At 43.9% G+C, this 21,375-nt stretch overlaps 1 protein-coding gene across 1 annotated transcript in view; it reads left to right on the top strand.

Moving 5' to 3' along the window:
- MAP3K15 (mitogen-activated protein kinase kinase kinase 15) overlaps positions 1-21,375 on the top strand; it is a 78,930-nt gene that overhangs the window by 49,784 nt on the left and 7,771 nt on the right. The window contains exons 11-19 of the mRNA XM_004690080.2: positions 686-836; positions 2,153-2,260; positions 6,378-6,427; positions 8,231-8,326; positions 10,404-10,485; positions 12,234-12,367; positions 13,503-13,630; positions 14,981-15,111; positions 15,318-15,423. Of these exons, the coding sequence (XP_004690137.2) occupies positions 686-836; positions 2,153-2,260; positions 6,378-6,427; positions 8,231-8,326; positions 10,404-10,485; positions 12,234-12,367; positions 13,503-13,630; positions 14,981-15,111; positions 15,318-15,423 (986 nt within the window). The remainder of the gene's footprint in view (positions 1-685; positions 837-2,152; positions 2,261-6,377; positions 6,428-8,230; positions 8,327-10,403; positions 10,486-12,233; positions 12,368-13,502; positions 13,631-14,980; positions 15,112-15,317; positions 15,424-21,375) is intronic.

Raw genomic sequence — 21,375 nt, 5'->3', positions numbered from 1 at the left:
ATGGTAACAGCTGCTGTTTCTCTCCTGACTTTTTCATTAAAACAAAGGAAGGGTAGAAAGAGCAGCTCTGAGCTCTCAGTGGCTTAATGTGAATTTTACATTAGTAATTGCCAGGTGCCAGGGGGCAAGGAGGGCCTGGCTCGGGCTGGGAGGGCAGCTGGAGGGATCCTGTGATGGAAATGCCCTCTATCAGTACTCATATCCTGATTGTGAGGATCTGGGATGTTGTAGGATGTCACCACTGGGGTAAATTGGGCTAAGGGCACACAGTATTTTTCTGTATTATCTCTTACAATTATATGTAAATATGAACTATCTCCAAGTAAAGGGTTTAATTTTTAAAAAATTGAAATCTTGCCATTTTTCAGTGCTTTGAATTTCAAACTGTTTGCTCTGGTTAGGACAGTTATCAGATGACTGCTAGTATGCTTTGAATGCCATCTACCAAAATGGTGGTGTGACCCAATGTTGGTAAAAAGCCATATTTTCTGATTTTTGTTGAACTAACTGACTGCCCACTGTTTAGGTTTGCTTTAGTTATGTGGCTGCCAAATGGGTGTTTTAAGTTCATGGCACAATGTGAATTGATGTAAATAAAGCTTTGGGGAAACTTCTTTGAAAGTAAGTAGGATTGAATTCCCTTTCTTTGGAAATATAATTTATTGGCGCTTATGATTTTTTCCAGGTACCTGCGATCGTTAGTTCAGAACCTGTTATTAATTCAACGCTTCAAGAAACCCATTACTGAACATTCTCCCAAACAGGAACGGCTTACTTTCTGGCTAGACATCATTTTTGAAGCCACAAATAAAGTTACAAATGGACTCCGATTTCCAGTAAGATACACAAAATTCATTTCTGTAAGATATAAAGGAGAAACTGGAGCTTGACGTTGTCAATTATAGAATAATCTAAAGAGAACTTTAGAGTAATTGGAAATAGTAGGACAGTCATCAGACTTACAGAGACTTAGCCAGTGGTAGGTCAGCTCTCTCGACAAAGGTGGTTTTGTCCTCCAAAATACTGGTTCTCCTGAGAGGGGTTTTGCTCCCCAGAGGACATTTGGCAACCTCTGGAAACAGTTGTTTCAGCTGTGAGGAAGGTGGTGCTACTGGCTAAACTTTCTACAGGGGCAGCCCCCCACAGCACAGAATTATTCAGCCCTCAATATCAATCATGCCAAGGTGGAAGAACCCGCTGGAAGGTAAGTGGGAACTCAGAGCATTTTCCTAGTGAGCTGTGGCTTTCCTGCAATGGCACTAATACTTGAAACTTTATTGAAAAGCACAATTGCATTGAGCTTCTCATGGAGTTTTGTTGTAATTATCTAATTATCTAGGAAGGAGCTATAGGATACCTAAGTGTCCTGGAAACAGAACTTGAGATCATTGCATTTCAGATTGATGCTGTGAGATTTTGTGAACAAGCAGGGTTCACAGATTTCATTGAACAGCTAATAAAAGATTAAGTTGTTTGAAATGGTCATGATAATGATTATGTTTCTGTGTAGTAAGTCTTAAAATCTGTTAATTATGAGACATTTCAAACCTACTGAAAGGTTAGAGAAAAAATAGTAGGACAGGCCCGCTGTATCTCCACGAAGGTGTAACAGTCTTCAACGTGGGGTTGCTTTGTTTTGAAAATTCATTCTCTGGTCCCTGTTCCCACCTCCCTCTCACCCCTTCCTCCCTCTCCCCAACAAATAGAATATTACTGAAAGGATGTCACCTCACCTGTCATTTTCCTGCCTTTTGGATAGACTTGGTGTCTGCCTGCAGTTCATCTCTTTTACATCCTCTTTTCACTCAAAAACTCTGCCTCCCTCTGTTCTCTGTGACCTGCCTCAGACCTGCCTTTCTTGGCCACCCTGTCTGAGGAAGTGATATACCCAACTCTCACTTTTGTTTTCTCCTGCGCTCTGTATGACATCACACTGCATATTCCTGTCTGCTTGTCACTCTGTCTGCCCCATCAGCCCTCCCTCAGGGAAGGGACATGTGTTGTGGGTCCCTGTATCCTCGATCCAAGCATAGTGCTGGCACTGAGTAGGTACTGGAGTATTTGTGGGGAGTATAGAACTTTCCACTTCCTTCCAGCAGGGCACCCCACATGACACCTTCCTGTGCACTACAGAATTCTGTTTTTCTTTTAGGTCCTGGTCATAGAACCAACCAAAGTCTACCAGCCTTCATATGTCTCTATCAACAGTGAGGCTGAGGAGAGGATGGTTTCTCTGTGGCACGTCTCACCCACAGAAATGGTAAGAAAAAAATCCACAGCCCTTTTTATATTATTTAATCAAAATTTGACTTTCAAGTAGGAGAAACAATGTCGTATGTCTGTCTGAAAGACAGACACCTGTGACTGGGTCCTGACTTACAGGAATATATGAGAGCATCATGAGAAATGAAAGAAAGGAAGTAGATTTTTCCATTGCACTTATATGTATATTGTGTATGTGTTTTCATGTTTATGAATGTGTATGTGTATATTGGGTTGTCAGAAAAGTCATGACATACTTTTTCTGTTTTCTAAGCAAAAGTACATCATGACTACAACACCCAATATGTGTACACATGACATATGTTATGTTTATGTAAACATACCTATGCATGAATGAATATAGGCTTGCTTTTTAAAAATGAAGAAATGGATAAGGAATAAAGGGACTGTCCTCCAACCCCCCCCAAAGCTGGTCCCCATTTCTATCCCCAGTGATTTGGTGGCTGACTGTCTCTATCCATACCTTTGCTAAACTCATTTGTACATGTATGATTGTGGGTTGGGTGTGTGTGTGCACACGCAGGTGGAGAGGTGCTGTCATTAAGGGGAGATTATACCATACATATGCATTATTTCAGAACTGGTTGTTTTTAACTTACCCATTCACTTGGGCATTTTTCACTAGTGTGTGCAAGTCTGCCCGGCTTGTAACATGTACCGTTTCCTGTGGTCCTGCGTCTTCCAAGTGTGGATGGACCAGAAGGGATTTTGCCACTCTCTGGCACATTGAGGTCTCAGTTGGGCATGCTGTCCTGTGGTGTGCACGGTGCTGCGTGTCCTGCAGCTGCTTCCTCCCTCACTTGTGGAGCTGTTTCAGGAGGCAAGATTCCCAGAAATGGAGCCTGTGGGTTCAGGACCACCTACGTTTCAAACTTACTAGCCACTGTCCAGTTTCTGTCATTCCAGTTTGTTGTTGTCCGACAACAATATAGGAGGAGACACTTTTTAACCACACACTAGTGCTGGGCCAGGCCTGATGTTTTTGTAACAACGATATTTTCATCTCTCTGTGTCTAACGTACTTTGTCAACTTTTTTCTTTAATGAAAAGTTTTCTAGTAACAGAAAGGTATAGCCCCCTTTGACAAATGCATTAGATAGATCTGGCTTTTCACAGAATGTGGGGAGACTTCTGCCATGAACTTGGCAGAGAATTGTTTTTCCCTAGAGACAGGACAGTGAGCAATTATGTTTTAATAAAAATAAGCAGTTATCTTTAAAAATAAAGAGAATAATCACAGCCTAAAATTTTATTCCTTGTCAGAAACAGTTATGATGCAGCAACTCCCATTGTTCAGGGGGTCTGAGCTATGCTATATTAAATTGCAGAAATAGGGTCTCTGTTAACAGTGTGGGTCTGTGCGCCTTACAACTTAAAAGGTTAGACCTTATGTTCATAGTATGCACTCAAACACTAGAAATAAAGGGACACAAGGACACTTTGAGAAGTGTTGGATGTGTCTGTTACCTTGGTTTGGTGGGACTCACATATGTCCAAACTCATCCAGCTACGCGTTAAATAGCTATAGTTGCAATTAAATAGCATGTAGCAATTAAACCTCTACCGAGGTACATAAAGCATAGTCGAGAATGGTATTTCAAGGCGTGTTCATGGGCATGGACTGCTCTAATGGCCTATTGTGGACTGGGTGGCTGAAACAGGAATGTATCACTCACAGTTCTGGAGCCTGGAAGGCAAGACCGGATTGGCAGCATAACCAGCTGCTCTGGTGAGTTCACTTGCTGGCTTGCAGGTGTTGGTCTTCTTGCTATCCTCACATGATGCAGAAAGAGACAGGAATGTACATTATCCTTCAATAATTGATCCTTTTAATGCTCCCCACATATTGCTGGGCTCTGTGGCTTGTAGATGAAACTCGGGGTCTTCCCAAGTGTCATGCTCTCACACAGAACTGCTCTGACTGTCTCCTGAGCTGGTGCTGTCGGGGTTCATGTTTGCATGTTTCATCTTTCTTCTTCCCTGGAATTCCTCCTTCCACTGAGCCAAGCTCTAACTCCTGCAAAAGTATCTCTGACCATCTTTTCACTCTCTCCCCTGAATGTCTGTAGGCCACTTGGTTGTCTGAATCATGTACAAAGTATGCTCAATTGCTTGTCATCCATGTGTGACAAGCCTAGATAGGGCTTCTTTCTTTTCTCTCCATAGGACCTACGCAGCAGGTACCCTCTCCCAAATGCTCATTGATGATAGGAAGAAGGACAGCCCATGTTGTTTTCATTTCTAGTAAATCTTCATTCCAAATCAAGAGGTTCTCTACCCTAACATAAACCTACCATCCGGGAGGACTTTGTAAACTTGTATGGCTGAGCTTTCTAGAATGTTCAGCCTCTTGCAGGTAGATAAGGGTCAGGCTTAACTTTCTTGAGTCTGGCCTAGTTCACATTTTCTGTACCTGAATCCAAAAGCAGACTCCTGCTCTCTCCACCTCCCTCTCAGTGACTTTGAACATGTCGCTCCTCTGAAATATGCTTAGTCTTTCTTTACAGTTGGGTCCAATTGTTGGCTTTGTTTCCACACACCGCCCTCCACCTTCCACCTCACTCTGAGAAGCTGAACTTCTGTTGATGACTTCCAAAACCTGGCATGGTCTCCCCTATGAGCTATACAACTCCTCCCTCCCTCAGTCCAGCCACACTCATCTCCCCTGGTCCCCAAACAAACTAAGCACACTGCTGCTTCAGGGCCTTTGCACATACTGTTCCCTAAACTTAGAACTCTGACCCCCATGCCTGCGCTGCTCACTTCCTTCATTCCCTGTAGCTTTCTGCCTAAAAATCATCAGTGGGGCCTTTTCTAAGCATCCAGTTTAACATCTTGACCCCTGCCTTCCTCTCTTTAGTTTTCTGTGTAGCACTCTTTATCCTTGACCACATGTATTGCCTGTCTCTCGCTTGAATGTAAGTCCCCTGAAGACAGGGACTTTGTCTTTCTCTGTTGTGACTTAAAACATTTCCATGACTGGCAATATAATTACTACTCACCTGCTGGCTGTTTTGAACCATCTGCTCAAGCCGCTGGACTCTTCTCTGCCAGGTGTAGCTGGTCATTTATGACATTCTTCTAACTAATGAAATGCATTTCCTTTTTAAAACTTATTACCTTGAGGAAATTCTGCTTATCTCCTGCTAAAGGAGATAAATGCAACAGAGAAAGACAAATACTGTGTGATAGCACTTACATACAGAATTTGAAAAATCCAAACTGTAAAGACAGTAAAATGGTGTTTTACAGCTTTTCTAAAACTGGAATTTCAGGCATTCTGAGACTCAGCTTTGTGCACAGGTTAAAGACAGGAAATGGTAGTGGAGGAAGGAGATAAGTTTTTTTTTAATGCATGTTACAAAGATTGACGTTCTTCGTTCTGGTTATGGTAGGCTAGCTGCTAAAAACAGATGACCCCCAAATATCAGTAACTCAACCTGATAAAAGGTTATCTCTGCCTTGTGTCATCTCCAGCTTGGCAGAGTCCTCATTCCATCTGGGATGAGGAAAGACAGTAGACAGGACTGCTGTGGAGGCTTTTAAGAGCCAAGCTGCAGGTGGTAATATGTCATTCCTGCACACATCCTGTTGGTCAGAAAGGCACCTTATGGGCCCTCCTAGCTGCAAGGGAAGCTGGGAGATGTAGATTAGATAGGTGTCCTAGATGAGAATGAACTAAAAATTGATGAATTCTGATTGGTGTTTGCTACATTCTTCTCTGAATTTTTTTTGCAGGTCACTCAACTGAGACAATTGTTCCCAAACTCATCTTAGAGTTTTCCTGATGTTAGAAGTGAAAGACCATTCCCTATATACTTAACATGTGCATATTGTTTCTACCTCAAATTTATGTCATTATTTCAAATTTGGATCATTTACTCTAAATTGGATCAGAAAGATACAAGTCAGTTTTTATAAAATGTTTAAAAATATTAGTGGTGTTTCAAGTTACACAAAATATATTGCTCCATCCCCTAAATTCTCAGTTGAAAGTGAGATGGCAGAAGTGATTGACCATAGAATAAAGCCCAAAATGTTTCTATGCATGGGGAATAAATCAAGCTACTCACTTGCGTCTTTGATACCTGCAGAAACAGATCCACGAGTGGAATTTCACCGCTTCTTCCATTAGAGGAGTAAGGTAAGCGCATAGGAGAAAATGCAGCTACTGTTTTGATATAAATAATGATGGTAACGTTTTGTGCACTTTGGTGTTTACACTTGTTCATAATATGTGACATTCTCATTTTCATCAAATCTGAATCGGACTGTGTTCTGCTGTGTTGCCCGGCCCAGGCTAGGCTAGTTCATGATGTACTGTTCTTGAGGGCTTCATGGTCTCTGATAACAGCGGCTTTTCTTCTAGCCAACACACTCAATTTTCTTCTCTGAATTTAAGAAAAGACGAAGTTATATCTGTAGAAAGTGTGTCCTTCCCCAGCACTGCAGCTGAAGGGAGTTACTTGGCAGTGCCTCTTGACTGTAGTCTCACGGGCAGAGTGATGGTCCCAAGGCCATTGCTGTTGGTGAGGGAGTGGGGCTCGTGTTCCAGCCAGAAGCTCGGTGCTTGCTCTCTGGATCAGGAGTGCGGCCCTGCCAGCTCGTGCAGGATGGAGTAGCTCTGAAGCAGTCGTTCTAATTAATCCCTCTTCTACCGTTCGACCTCGGGAAGGTCATCCAACTTCTCTAGGTCGCAGATTCTTCTTACGTCCCATCTGATTCTGAGACCACAGGCCGCATAATGAATCTGCTGTTAACTTCCAGACACAGTATGACTCTGTCCTCAACACATCAGTGTTTAAATTAGAATGTTTATGTCACTTTATAGGGAGGGGAGTAACTAAAGCATAGAATAGTGCATTTTAGTCATGCTGCTTAGAAAAGACAAGGTAATTCAAAATGTGTTGAACTTCTTAAAAAAGTGTGTTACTCAGAAATTGATTTGTATGAGGATGTGTGGTCAAGGATCTCCTGTTTGTACATCTCATAGAGAGCTCTTAAGGCCCTCTCATCCGTTGCATAGATGTGCTTGGGGCCCGGGTCCAGTCAGGCCCTGGAGTCACTGGGACAGAACAGGCATATATTGGGCGTTCTCATGCTCTCCAGCTGGCTGTGGTAGGACTTGATCACGTCTGACCTAATTTTAACTCTCAAAAGCACCCTATGCTATTACTCTTTCCAATCAGTATTTGTCATGTAATCTGTAACACATGAAGAATGGTCAAAGAGCCTGTAGTGTCAGGGAGAGGTGACTCAAAGAACAAGGCAAAGTGACTTCCTTTGTTTGAGAATGTTGCCTTCTTGATATTTCCACCTGGCAAAATGAAGACGTTGCGAAGGCTTTGGGCCTAGTGTGGGTAAAGAACTTTCCTGCAAAGAAATCTCAACAGATGGAGCATGATGCCTCTCTATGGTTGGATCTGCCCACATAGGCCAAAGTTGCCTGTTTGAGGAGCCGTCGCATAAGGTCCATGCCTCAGGTGGGGTGGACAGTAAAGGATTTTTTGAACTAAGATGCCGTCTTTATTTCTATTTCCCTTTGTGGCCACAAATACTGTGTACTGATGTTTTTCAGGTCTAGAAATTCCTTTTATACCATAATTATTTTGCAGATACCTTTTCTGTTTCTTGGTGAAATCATGAACTCTTTAGGGAAAGGATCATCCTGTATTCCCTCTTCTGCAGCATAGTGCTTTCCTCAGCACTGATTATAATATAGTTAACTTCTGGATACATATAAGTCATCAAATACAAACACAAACATAGGCCAGGAGAATATCCCTGCTATTTAAATGTCATAGGTAAATAGAAGCGAAATTTGGGAGGTGTCTGTTAAAATACTAATGAGCATTTCAAATTTTTAAGATGGAAGAAAATATCTTACTTTTTTCCGAAGGTTTAAAATTAATATCATATATAATCTTATGTTTTTGAAATTTTACAGCGTATCCAAGTTTGATGAGCGCTGTTGCTTTCTTTATGTCCATGATAATTCTGATGACTTTCAGATATACTTTTCCACTGAGGACCAGTGTAATAGGTGAGTTGCGACTGATTCAGGGATCTGTGATCTAATTGTGGTGAGTCATTGTAAAAGATCTTTGTTGTGAAAAATTTATTTGCTCTTCTGACTTCTTGAAATTTTGACTTGTGGAAGTTATTTTTACAGCTTTATTGAGTATCATATCATAGCATGTACTGCATTCATGTAACAGTAATTAAAGATTGAAATTCTTTTTCAGTATATTCAGTTTTGTAACCATCACCACTGTTTAGTTTTAGAATATTTTCATGCCTTTAAAAGAAACCCAGTATCCGTTAGCAATTACTCCCCATTTTACCTCAACCTAGCCTGCACAGCTCTAGCCCCAGGCTACCACTAATCTACGTTCTGACTCTAAGGGTTTGCTCATTCTTGACATTTCCTATAAATAGAATCGGGTAATAGGTGGTTCTTGTCACAGGCTTCTTCCACTTGCCATGGTGTTTTTAACTTCAACCATGTTGTAGTGTGTATCAGCGCTCCTTTTCTTTGGGAGGCTGAGCACGGTGCTGTTTTATGGAGCGATTTACCTATTCATCCTTTGAAAGACACTTGGAATGTGTCCTCATTTTACATTTCCATCAGCAACGCACAAGGCTTGCAGTGTGCCACATCCTTACATCCTTGCTGCCCTTGTTACTGCCCTTTGAGTCTCGCCTCCGCAGACGCAGACACTTACGTTTCCCACTTGGGATTATTCACATTTCCCTAATGAGGACGAGTGAGAGCATCTTTTCATGTGTTTATTAGCCTTTTATTTGTCTCCTTTGGAGAAATAGCTACTCAACTCCTTTGCTCAATCAAAACAATTCTTAAACTTTTTATTTTAGAAAATGCTTAGAAGTTTCAGAAAACAGCACAAGGAATTTTTGTATGTTTCACCCAGAATTCCCCAATGTTAATCCTTCACGTTAGTTTTACATTCTCTCTCTATGCACATAGTTATTTTTTGAGAGTGTTGACATAAGGCTTTGTGACCTCTCAATATTGTGGTCTGTGTTTCCTAAAAATAAGGGCATTTACCAGTGTAATCGCAGGACAGTTAATCTCATCAGGAAATTGAGGCTGATAGAAGATGCTAATCTATAAATCTAACCAGATTGTTACTGCTGTGTGCATGCCATGTGTCCCTAAGAAACCTAACTTTTGTTGCACTTTCCAGCTTTCAAAGATAACAAAGGTAGGACGGGTTAGAACATTTTAATGTTCTGTGGGAATTAAAGTGTGCAGTATTCTTCCCTGTCATCTTAAGAGAGAATTTTAAATTAAATTTTTCTAATGAGTCTAATTACTTACACGCAGGTGAACAGTGACATAAGTTTAGAACATGTCCTATGTGGCCCAACAGCAGTTGAGAGAAAGATTTCTGAAAAATAGTTGATATTAAGCTGAATATGTGTTGACAGAACACATGCCTTATGCATTTCTTCCCCATCCTTCCTCTCATACAAGACTAAGTTTCTCACTAAGAACTTGAGTGTGTGTAACTTGGGAGATGATGACCCCATAATCCTTAGCAGTGTTTAGATCACTTCTAGAACACTGGCCTCAGGCACAGATCTGAAAGCGATACCCGGAGGCACTTGAATTCCCTGCTAGTGGGGTGCCTAACAAACAGCTCCTGGAGGAGACAGTGAGGGAACAAGGTAGAAAGAATTGCAGGGAATCATAAAATTCTGTATATTTCTAGTAGACTGTTACCATAGAAAAGAGATTCATTCTAAGCCATCCATGGATGGAACTCACTTTAGTTCAGTATAAGTGAAGCATTCCTCATGGAGTTCTCCAAAGCATAAGCTTCCTTGTGAGGTGATACGTTCTCTCACTGGGGGTCTTCAGGTATCAGTTGGCCAACCCTTTGGGTAAGGTACTACATAGAGGAGATTCAAGAATCACATGGGAATTTGAACTTAAAGTTTAGGTACCATGTCCAATCAAAGAGTAGATTGACTGTTGCATGAACTTGTAAAAGCTTCATTTATATTTAATCGCAATTTAATAAGAGGTTAAATTAAATGTAAGGACCAAGAGAGGATCATAATTAGCAGCACCTTTGTGACATTTGCTATTCTAGGTTTTGCTCTTTGGTCAAAGAGATGATAATGGTGGGGAGTACGGTGGAACTGGAGGGAGAAGTGGATGGCGACACCTTAGAGGTAAGTCACAGAAGACTAAGAACACGAAAAATTATTGTCTCTTTTATGCTTAAAGAAAAGGTAATATATTGGAGTATGAATTTCTTTATAAGTGTATTTAGAAATCCTCCTTATATGAATGAGCTAGCCATCACTCTCCATAACTTTCAGAGGTTGTTTAATAATGACTCTAGAAAGACCTCATTACACTGGGGTCTTTATGGACAGATTGCTTAAGAAAACTTGGCATGGATTATACTAAAATCTCCCTTTTGTGCACAGCCTGTGAAAGTTTTTTCTAAGCAAGCTAGCAGTGTTCATGAGACTGTAAGAAAAATGGCAACCTAGAAGCAGGCATTCTTGCTTATATCTAAAGTAGGAAGTGGGATGAGAGGAGTCACGAGAGACAGGTGGGGAGCAGAACAGGCCAGGAGCATTGCTGTGGGGAGCAGCAGGTGAGACAGGAGAGGGCTGCTGCACTCTGTGGGTCAGCTCCCTGGCCTGGGGTCAAACTGCTGCAGTGGCTGCAGACAGCTTCATAGTGCTGAGACTTAACCCCTTGCACCACCAGGGAGGCCCCATATATTAGTAAATACAACAGCTTACAATCATTTTTGAGAAGGTAAGATCATGCCATGCTCTTTTGGAGAGCACAGTTGTAGCCCATGGAAAATACACAGTAATAGAGGCCACGTTTGCCTGAGTCTTGTGCAGTTACTCAGATTTGCCCCGAAGTCAGGTCCTTTCAACAGCTACAGTTTAGTGAGATTTTGCCACACTTTCATATTAATTCCTTAAGATTTATTTTTAAAAACATCAGAGATTCATTTTAATAATGGAGTCAGGTATTCAAAATCTTCATTTCAAATCAAAGTTTGTTGTAGAAGTGAAAGGTGTGTTGCATGTTGGAGGCAGAGATGTGGGGACAAAGGTGAGAGCGAAGCTTTACAGAGCAGGCTGACATCTGGCTAAATCAGATGGGGATGGGATCCCTTAGTAATGTCACTGGTCATAGTCACCCCGAGGAGCCGGGAAGGGCGGGGCGCAGGCACACGTGCACACGCTGCTCTGTAAGTGTCACAGAGACATGGAGCACAGCGTCTATACGGTAGAAAAGTAGCTACTACGTAAAGCATGATAAGAAACTCTTAGACGGGTTCGCTGCGTGCTGATGGCGAGAAACTACATTTCCACAGGTAAACGTGGAGTGTGTGCGGGTGCTGATTCATAAGGCTGCATACCGGAGACCTGCATAATGTTACAAACCGGTGGTGCATCAAGCAAAATTTTAAATGAATCCCTTGTTGTCTCTGTTTTAAGTAAGAGTTGCTCAGCCAGGGGTCACCTTTGTCTTATCAGGCAGCAGCTGCGGTGCAGCTGTACAGCAGCTTTCATTTATAAAGTTGGGGGAACAAAGTAACACTACTTACTGACGGCTGAATCTGTGCAGTCCAGTGCAAAAGCTAGCTGTGCGCATCTGAACGCAGGCCAAGTCCAGCAGATGTGCTTTGTGTTAAGACAGTTTAAATCGTACTGACCTTTCCTTCTTCCCTGCACTTCAGGAAAAGGTTTGTTACCTGCCAGACTGATAAGGGATCATGAGGGAAGGGCCCTGTTTCACAAAATGGGCATCCTCTAGGAGCTGTGACCCACCTGATACTCAAATACTGCTGTTGATAAATTTCAAAAGTGGTGGGACAATCTTGGGCTTTCTTTGGGCCGCTCTCCCTCAAGCACCGTGCTTTTCTGTCCCGTTCCTTCTTCCTCAGTATGAGTACGACCACGACGCACAGGGTGACCGAGTGGTGCTGGGGAGAGGCACGTATGGGGTCGTTTACGCCGGCAGAGACCTGAGCAACCAAGTGCGCATCGCCATCAAGGAGATCCCGGAGCGAGACAGCAGGCACGTCTAGGCTCACTCCCGCGGAGGCTGGCGTGGCGGCTTGAGTGTCCGTGTGGCAGCTGCCGCCTCCCCACTTAGTTTCAGTGGTGGTGTCAGCTTGTCATTGCCAGCAGTGTCTGGGGGTTTCTAGCTGGAAGGAGCTTTTAGAGATGGCCCATTCCCTAGACTGATTGAGTGGATGTGTGATATTGGCCACCTGCTCTGGCCAGATTCGGAGCTGGCTCTGGGGGTGAATGGTGGCCAGGGCAGTGTCCTCAGGGCGCAGTGCTCCCAGCTGGGTTGCGAATGTACAGCTTGCCTAGGAGTCGGGGTAGCAGCACTGTTAGAGGGGGACCACCATGCTTATAGGACGAAGGAGTGGATTGTTTGTCCTGGTGCGTTGTGGCCAGTTTGAGATAATCAGTCATCTTTGAGCTGCACTTGGAGGGGTGAGTAGGAGTTTGTCTGGCAGAAAAGGTGGCCAGCACATTCTGTACCAAGGGGAGAGCCGTACTGTTAACACCAAGGGTGTTTCAGAACTGGCTGACTGTTGGGACCTGAATGGAGGATGTGTCACACTGGGGACTTAGGAAATGAGGCAAAATTTTGGAGAGGTATGTTCTAATTGAAGTTGAAGGTCATCCTGCGCCACATTAAGCACACTGATCCTGATATGGGCTTTATGCAGGGAACCCTGTGACAAGGGCTGCCAATCAGGAAGGGGGACTGTGGCACCCAAGGGCAGGGCAGAGTAGATACTACAGCCTGACCCTGGCAGGTTCATTTGCTGACGGTTATCCAGTATGTGGAATGAGACTAAAGACAGCTGAGGCTAGAACCTTCTAGAACAGCACCCTTTATGAGAGGTAGTGGGAGGAGGACTGTCGAGAGGCACTGATGGCCAAGGAGTTCAGGCCTTGATAGCCACCTTTCTTTGAGAACCTAGCACACACATCACGCACTCTGCTCAGAAACCCAACACACTTGGGTCCCCCATTTTGCAAATGGGGAAGCTGAATAGTCTCCTGGTTGTTTAGGGGGAGAATGTTCCAGAGAGAAGGCCAGGCCAGCAGCAGGGCAGGCAAAGGCAAAGTGCAGTATGGACCCCGAGCCCCAGCGATGTGGCAGGTGACACTGACTACGTGTTTCCCACCAGGTATTCTCAGCCGCTACATGAGGAGATCGCCTTGCACAAGTACCTCAAGCATCGCAATATTGTTCAGTACCTGGGCTCTGTGTCAGAGCACGGCTACATCAAGATATTCATGGAGCAGGTGCCTGGAGGTGAGCAGTCTGGTCTTCTGGTGTCTCTCACTGGGAATCACTACTGAAAACAGTGTGAACACCATTTCCTGTCCTCCATCTAAAGGATGACACCTTCTGGCTGTGGCACAGCATGAGCGGGGCGCTTTCCCGTGTACCCATAAGTGGCCGGCTTGTGTTGGCTAGTGCAGTGCCCAGTTGGCATGGAGGACCAGCCGCCGGGCTGGGCTAGAGCAGATGCTGCACGCAGTCTCAGCTCTGAGGCCTTTGCAGCCCAGGAGTTTGAAGAACAGAGAAAGGAGTACAGGGGTTTTAACACTGACATTGCAAAATAGCATATTGGCAGTGAATTCAGTCACCCATATTCCCCCCGCCCCCCCATCCCCCAATGCAGGCAGTGAGTGCTGGAGTATGAGCGCCTCGCATCTGGAGCCAGGCTCTCGAGGCCCTCCAGCTTCAAGCTATATGATGTCCAGCAAATTATTTTCCTTTCTGTGCCCACGGTTTTCTGATTGAATACATGAATTATAAAGTTGGAGTGATATTAATTGCTATCATAATGAGAGTAAGAAATATTATTGGAGAAATAATGACCTTACCTCAGTTGTTGGGTGGATTAAATAAGCTCTGTAAGAGATGCCTGGCAGAGTGAAAACTTAGTAAGCGCTCATTTCAGTAATAATAAAGTTAATAGTCATAATCACTCCTCTGGCTGCAGTACAACAGCAGAAACTTCTGTTAGAAACCTTGATTCGTAGCTTTATGCAGCAGTTGCCAAGCACCTACTGTGGAGAACCTGCCGCAGAGTCAGGCAGTGGCCAGCTCGAGGGCAAGTTGTTCATGGTCTAGGAGGAAACACTGGTGGCTGCTCATATTTACTGCCATTCCAGGCATGGGGTGTGAGGTGTCAGTAGAATTAGAGGTGAAGGCGTGCATCCTGGCACAGATGGCAACACTGGGGCAGAACGCGTTGCCCTGGAAGGCAGCTGGGACTGGCTAAAGCCTTAGCGCCTGTTCTCACAGGACAGAGACTGAACCAGAGGGGCAGGATGCCACGAAGGGAGGCTTTCTTTTGGCCCAAAGATTCAGTGCTTAACTCCACTCAGTGAACTGAGACACCCAGTCTCCTCTAGTCCTCGTCACCGTCATCCTAAGGGGCTCCCCACTCTGGTCCTGTCCTCTGATTTCAGGAGATGGGAACATGGCTTTGACCCCAGTGGAATGGCTGAGACCCTGGGGCACTATTGGCAGCCGGCAGGGTTATCCCAGGTGTGTCCCTGGCATGGGTGCCCACCTGAGGCCAGAAATACCAGCTTCGTATTTTCTCCTGACCACTCCTACCTATAAGTTTTCTGTTGTGTCTCTTTCCAGGAAGCCTGTCTGCTCTTTTGCAATCCAAATGGGGGCCGATGAAGGAGCCCACTATCAAGTTTTACACCAAGCAGATCCTGGAAGGCCTTAAGTATCTCCACGAAAACCAGATCGTGCACAGAGACATAAAGGTACTAGCTCACTTGAGCCCCCAGGGCCACCTCCCTTCAGGCTCTGCTGACCGTGTCTGCAGCTCGGCAGTTCACAAGGAGGGCCAGGAGAGTGATGTCCACAAAGGGCAAAGTCCAGTCCACCTGGAGACCCCGGACTGGCTTTAGGTGTGTTTTCTGTTAGCCCGTTCCGATCTTCAGCATTTGCTGTTCTTCTTTTTCTAAAGGGTGATAATGTTCTGGTAAATACCTATAGTGGAGTGGTGAAAATCTCCGATTTTGGAACTTCTAAACGTCTCGCAGGAGTGAATCCGTGTACAGAAACTTTTACTGGTAAGCAGAACACACTTGGCATGGGGTGGCGGCCTGGGAGTTCTGCTCACAAGCGCGGTCTTTGAGAACTACTGCTGAGTACCTTGGCAGTGCCGGCTGGGCTGCTGACTGTGAAAGTGGACAGCGTATTGTCAACACTGTGTCGTTTTATCTTTCTCATAAGGATGCATTTAGCCGACTCTGTGGCAACAAGAATGTCTTCTTTGTCTTCCAAGAGTTGGGCTGGTGTAGGGCTCTCCTTGAGACTTTCTGAGTCTCTGACCAGTCAGCAATGTGGCAGACTTTTTGACCATAACAGCATGTTGTTCAGCATCACGGGTCATTCTGAATAACGGTGTTCCTCAGCAAGCTCTTCAGGGCATTGTACTGATTGGTCTGTCATAAAACTAGCCTGATAGTTTAGTGAGTTCTGATACCTTGTGCTTTGAGGTGATAACTCCAAAGGAGAGGCTAATTTGTAGAGCACAAGCTATTCTGAGTGGGTTTGAGGAGTTGTATTTTCTTCTCTATCACTGATAGAATCAACCCCATTGATAACAGGGTTCAAAAAGTAGGATAGTTTCCATCCAGGTTTACCTTTATAAGACCAATGAGTAGAATGACGCTCACCAGCCACCTACGATTTTTTTTGAAGCTCTTGCTTCAAAGCAACTGTATTACATACTTTGATCCGTGGAAAGATGTACCAGTTTTCAACAAATAAAGCTGTATTATCCCTTAGATGTACTTCAGAAGGCTTACATTTTAATGCTTACATTTTAGCCCTGAAGTTAGCTCTAGAAGACAGATGAATATTCCCCAACCCTGTAGGACCAAGTTATCCCCTGGCCATATTTGGCCTTTGTGATGATGAGTAGTTACTCGACTTGGAAAGTCTTTTATTCAACAAGAGAGTGGTTGTATGTAGGCCATAGAATGCCCACAGTGGAGACATAGTCCCTATCTAAAGGGAATTTTTATGCATCAAAAATGATTTCTTAGTTCCAACGCTAGGGAAAGTACATGCAATCTCAAAATGGGCAAATATTATACCAAGAACCCTCTGGAATCTCCCAAAAGAAAAGCATATAATAAATTTTCACTCATTGTGATACATGTATCTATATGAATATGTATATGCATGTATGACTGGCACTTTTTTACTACCCTAATTGAAAACGACTTATAGTCTCTTCTTTGGCAGTCACCAGTTAGCTCTGCAGTATGTGGCAAGAGGGGCTCTGATGTGCCGAGTTACTTCAAGACATATAACCCCCCAACAACTTATCTCATAATCAGCATCTCCAAGGGGGAAAATGGATGATTCATTATCACATAGCACATTTTCCTAAGTAATTGGCTTGAGGAGGCATGTATTTTGCATTGCAAAATAATACAGGGGTATCTGGTGGGATAATGAAAAAGGTGTCTCACTCTGGGTAGGAGATTCCCCTGCATCTAATCAGTCTTGGCAAAACAGTTCTGTCAAGAAATCTGTCTGGTGCAGTTCTCTGGGCATGGCTGGACAAGATGGGACTTTCCCACCCTCTGGGAGCCACCCAGCCTAGCAGCAGCATCAGGGGCCCCAGGTGGCCTGTTCGCCGGGAGCCCTTCCTACCCGTGTTCCTCTGAAAGGTGTAAACTGTGGGTGTAAATTGACTAGACAGGAGGAAGGGCCCTTAGAACCCGGTAGCCCCTTTGCTTTTGTGTTTCAGCAGATGTATTGACGGATAAGGGCATCGAGACAGTGCAGGGGACATGTGTTGGCCACTGGTTTCTGGGAGTTTTTTCCAGTCGCGCATAAGCCAGATTTTGAGTATTCCTCCCCCCTCAAAAGATCCTGTGCCACCTCAGTCAGTCCCCATTCCTGCCCCGTCCCAGGCCACCACAGTGTGATTGCTCTGTACAGATGTGCTCGCTCTAGGGGTATCCTGCCTGTGTGGTGATGCAGCTGTGCACGTTTGCAGGGCGCTGCTCTCATGTCACATGATCCCTTCTCCATTCGGCCATGCAAAGTATAAGTCAGCGCTTCCTTTCCCAACCGAGGATGGTGCTAACATGGCCTGTTTACCAGTGAATGGTCATTTGGGTTGTTTCTGCTTTGTTATTGTGCTATCATGACCACACTGCAGGTGTAGAGTTTCTCAACCTCACCCACTGTGTATATCACCTCACATGCATCACCTGGTGTCCACACACATTTTGCCAGTCTGAGGGTTGGTTTTTGTTGTTTGATTGCTTTGGCTTTTCTTTACATTCCTCAAATGAGTGAAATGTAACATTTGCCTGTCATCTTTTGATACATTTCACTTAGTATAACCCCCCCCCAGGTGTATCCAGGTTGTTGAAAATGACAAGATTTCATCATTTTTATGGCTGAGTAGTATTCCCTTTTATGTATGCATTGTATATACACACCAGCTTTTCTTTCGCTCCACTGTCATGAGCACTAGGATTGTTTCCACAGTTTGGCTGTTGTAAATATTTTTGCAGTCAACAGAGGCATGCATGTATCTTTTCAGATTAGTGGTCCATGTTCTTTGGGTAAATACCAAAAAGTAAGATTGCTGGATCATATGGTAGTTTTAATTTTTTGCGGAATCTCCATATTTTCCAAAGTGATCTCACCAGTAGTACACAAAGGCTCCTTTCTCACTGCATCCTTGTCAACACTTATTTCTTTACTTTTTGATAATATCTTTTCTTAGCAGTGTGAGGTAAAATCTTGTCATCCTGTATTTCCCTAATAAGTTGTGTAGAACAATTTTTCATTTGTTCCTTGGCCATCTGTATGTATTCTTGGGTGAAATGTCAATTTCAATCCTCTGCCTGTTTTTAAAAATCAGGTTGTACATTTTTTCATTGTTGAGTCAGCCAAGTTGTTTTTGCTATTTGACCTGGGTGACATGGGGTTTGCAGATATCTTCTCCCATTCATTGGCTGCCTTTCATAGTCCCTCTTGTTTCTCTTGCTGTTGGAGATAAACCCACAAAGAGATCACTAAGGCTGATCTCAAAAAGCTTATCACCTGCTTGCTTCTCTGTATTTTATGGTTTTAGGTTTTACCTTTTTAAATCCATTTTGAATTTTAGTTACAGAGTATAAGGTAGTAACCTAGTTTCATCCTTTTGCCTGCAACTGCCCAGTTTTCCCAGCACCATGCATTGGAGCGCCTTCCCGGTCTTATTGTATGGTCTTGGTTCCTTGGTCCTAGATTAGTCTATGTGTGGTTTTATTTCAGGGCTGACCATCGTATTCCGTCGATCTGTGTGCCATCCCCGCTGTAGACCACCACCTCTGGTACCATAATGTTTTGATTATTGTAGCATTGTAATAAAATTTGAGGTCAGGGCACATGTTGCCACTTCACTTTTTTCTGAGGTTGGCTATTTGAGGTGCCTTGTGGTTTTCTACAGAGTTAAACATTTTTCTGTTTCTGTGAAGAATACCATTGGGATCTTGAGAGGATTTCATTAAATCTGTGTATTTAGGTTGAAAAGGCATTTTGACAGCAGCATCTTTTCTTCTGGTCCATGAGCAGACTATCTTTCCATTTCTTTGTGTCATCTTTTTTAATTCAGTAGTGTTTTATAGTTTTCACTGTATAGGTCTTTCAAATGGCTTTGTCTTCATCATTTCTGTTTCCTTTTTTTGCATATAGAAACGAACAGATTTTTGTATGTTCTGTAGCCTAAAACGTTAGTGTAGTTATTGTTTTTATCAGTTTTTTTTTTTTTGTGGAGTATTTTGGATTTGCTATGCTCTAATATGCCATCTGTATATAGTGACAGTTTTACTTCTTTTCCCATATGAATATCTTTTATATTTCTTTTTCTTGTCTGATTGCTGAAAAAACCAGTACTATGTTAAATAATAGTGGTGAGAGCAGGCATCTTTGTCTTATTCCTGATCTTACTTTTACTTTTGTTTTTATTGTTCCTGATCTTAGAGGGAAAGTCTTCAGTTTTTTCCTGTTGTGTAACATTAGCTATGGGTTTGTCATATATGGCCTAAGTTATCTTTAGGTGTGTTCTTCCTCTATCTATGTTAGAGCTTTTATTATAAATGGATGCTGAATTTTATCTAATGCTTTCTCCATCTGTTGAGAAGATCATGTGGTAATTATCTTTTGTTTTGTTGATTTGATGAGTCATATCAGTGGATTTGTGTATGTTGAACCGCCCTGCAATAAATCCCACATGGTCACGATGTGTGATCTTTTTAATGTACTGAATTTTTGGCCAATGTGAATGATACAGGTTTCCCCCACTATCCTAAATTAGAATGTCCCTACTTGGTAAGTTTTTACCAAATCATACCAAATAGGAACATTCTCTTTTCAGACAGCAGGGAAAATGTGCACTGCTATGAGCACTCACCTACAAACTTGTGTGTGGACATGTTTTCATCCCTCTTAGGTAGATCCTGGAGTGGAACTTGGGAAAGGGACTCTATTCTAGTCTATTATTTTTTTTAAGATTTATTTATGCATACAGAACCGTACAGAACATACAGAACTCTGGGTACAGGCCAGAGGTGCAGAGACAGTAAAAGGATTCACCAAAGAGAGTGGGGAACAGGCAGGCTGACGAAGTACACTGCTGAGGGGAGCAGTGGATGAGACAGGGGAGGCTGCTGCACCATGTGGGTCACCTCCCTGGCTGGGTATTGAACTTGTGCTGAAGTGGTTGTGGCCAGCTTCCTAGTGCTGCCCTTTAACCAGGGAGGGCCGTGCTCTAGTCTGTTGTAATTTTCTTTGGTTCAAATTCTGGACCGACCACTCCCTAGCTTTTGACATTGGGCATTTGACCTCTGTGTGTCCGTTTCTTTGTAAGTAAAGCAGAAGTGCTCATGTTCCCTCCCTCCTAGGATTTGGACGTGGGTTATTGAATTAATATTGATAGAAGCGTTTTGACTAGTACCTGACTCACTTCAAGTGCAACTGAAGTATTATAATTTAACAGTTAAGTTTGTGTGTGCAGAGTCAAGTTTGTGTGTGCAGTTAAATGTGTTGGCCCTTTAGGACCCAGAGGGTTTAAAACTTTTATTTTTGTCTCTGGCTGCCCTTTCCACCCCACACAAGGCAGTAGTCCTTTCCTGTGACTTTTCCAGCCACCCTTAGACAGCAAAGAGACAGCTTAGGACAGGTTGAGAAGCAAGTACAACCCAAGTCAGCACTTAAAGGGTTCAGAGACAGTCAACACTGTCTTATTGTCAGGGCCATTTCTGTCTTCTACCCCTGCTGGCCCAGGGGTCAGCATGTGTCTCCCGTCTCACCTTCTCCTCCCTTCCACCACTGCAGGAAGTAGGGTTGGGGTGGGGCTGGACCTGGTCATTGCTGCTCACCAACCCCTTCTAAGCCAACTTTTCCTGTGCCCTGGGGCTGGCCAGGTCCCTTACTGTCACTCACAGACAAGAGTCTGTCCTTTGACTGCTCCCTTCCCCTCACTTTTATCACTCATGTTACATGGCACCCCTCCATCTTTTTCTACTGTGGGATCCAGGCCCAAGAGGACAGCATTTAGGCGAAATTCCTTTAAAATAGATCCTAAATCAACATTTCTTCTTTGGGTCCCGTGCCACAGTTCATGAGTCGCTTAACTTGTCAGGAGGGCAGGGTGACATCTCCAGACTCTAGCCTCTAACTTGGCTGCCATAATCTACTTTTTCTCCTGTGGACACAGATCCTCTGTGCAGCTTCCCACCAGGAGCCGCAGCTAAGGGTCTCAGAGCAGCCCAGGTGGGTTCCGCAGTGGCCTAGGGGCAGGAAGCAGCGGTGGCACCTCCCACCAGGCCCATCCCTTGGGCTGGGCAACTGGGATGTCCCCCAGGCCGTGGGCAGCTGCACCTTGCATCTCCTTTCTTTATTTCATTAATGTTACATTTCGAAATGTTGGACTCTGATGCTGCCCTGAGGGATGCTTGTCCTGAAGTAATGTTGAGTTGCTTGAGTCTCCATGTGCGCACGCCCTC

The sequence above is a fragment of the Condylura cristata genome, unplaced genomic scaffold (genome assembly GCF_000260355.1).
Source record: "Condylura cristata isolate star-nosed mole 26May11 unplaced genomic scaffold, ConCri1.0 scaffold00027, whole genome shotgun sequence".
Classification (NCBI taxonomy): domain Eukaryota; kingdom Metazoa; phylum Chordata; class Mammalia; order Eulipotyphla; family Talpidae; genus Condylura; species Condylura cristata.
The sequence above is the reverse complement of the archived record's forward strand: the minus strand, read 5'-3'. Positions and strand labels throughout refer to the sequence as shown.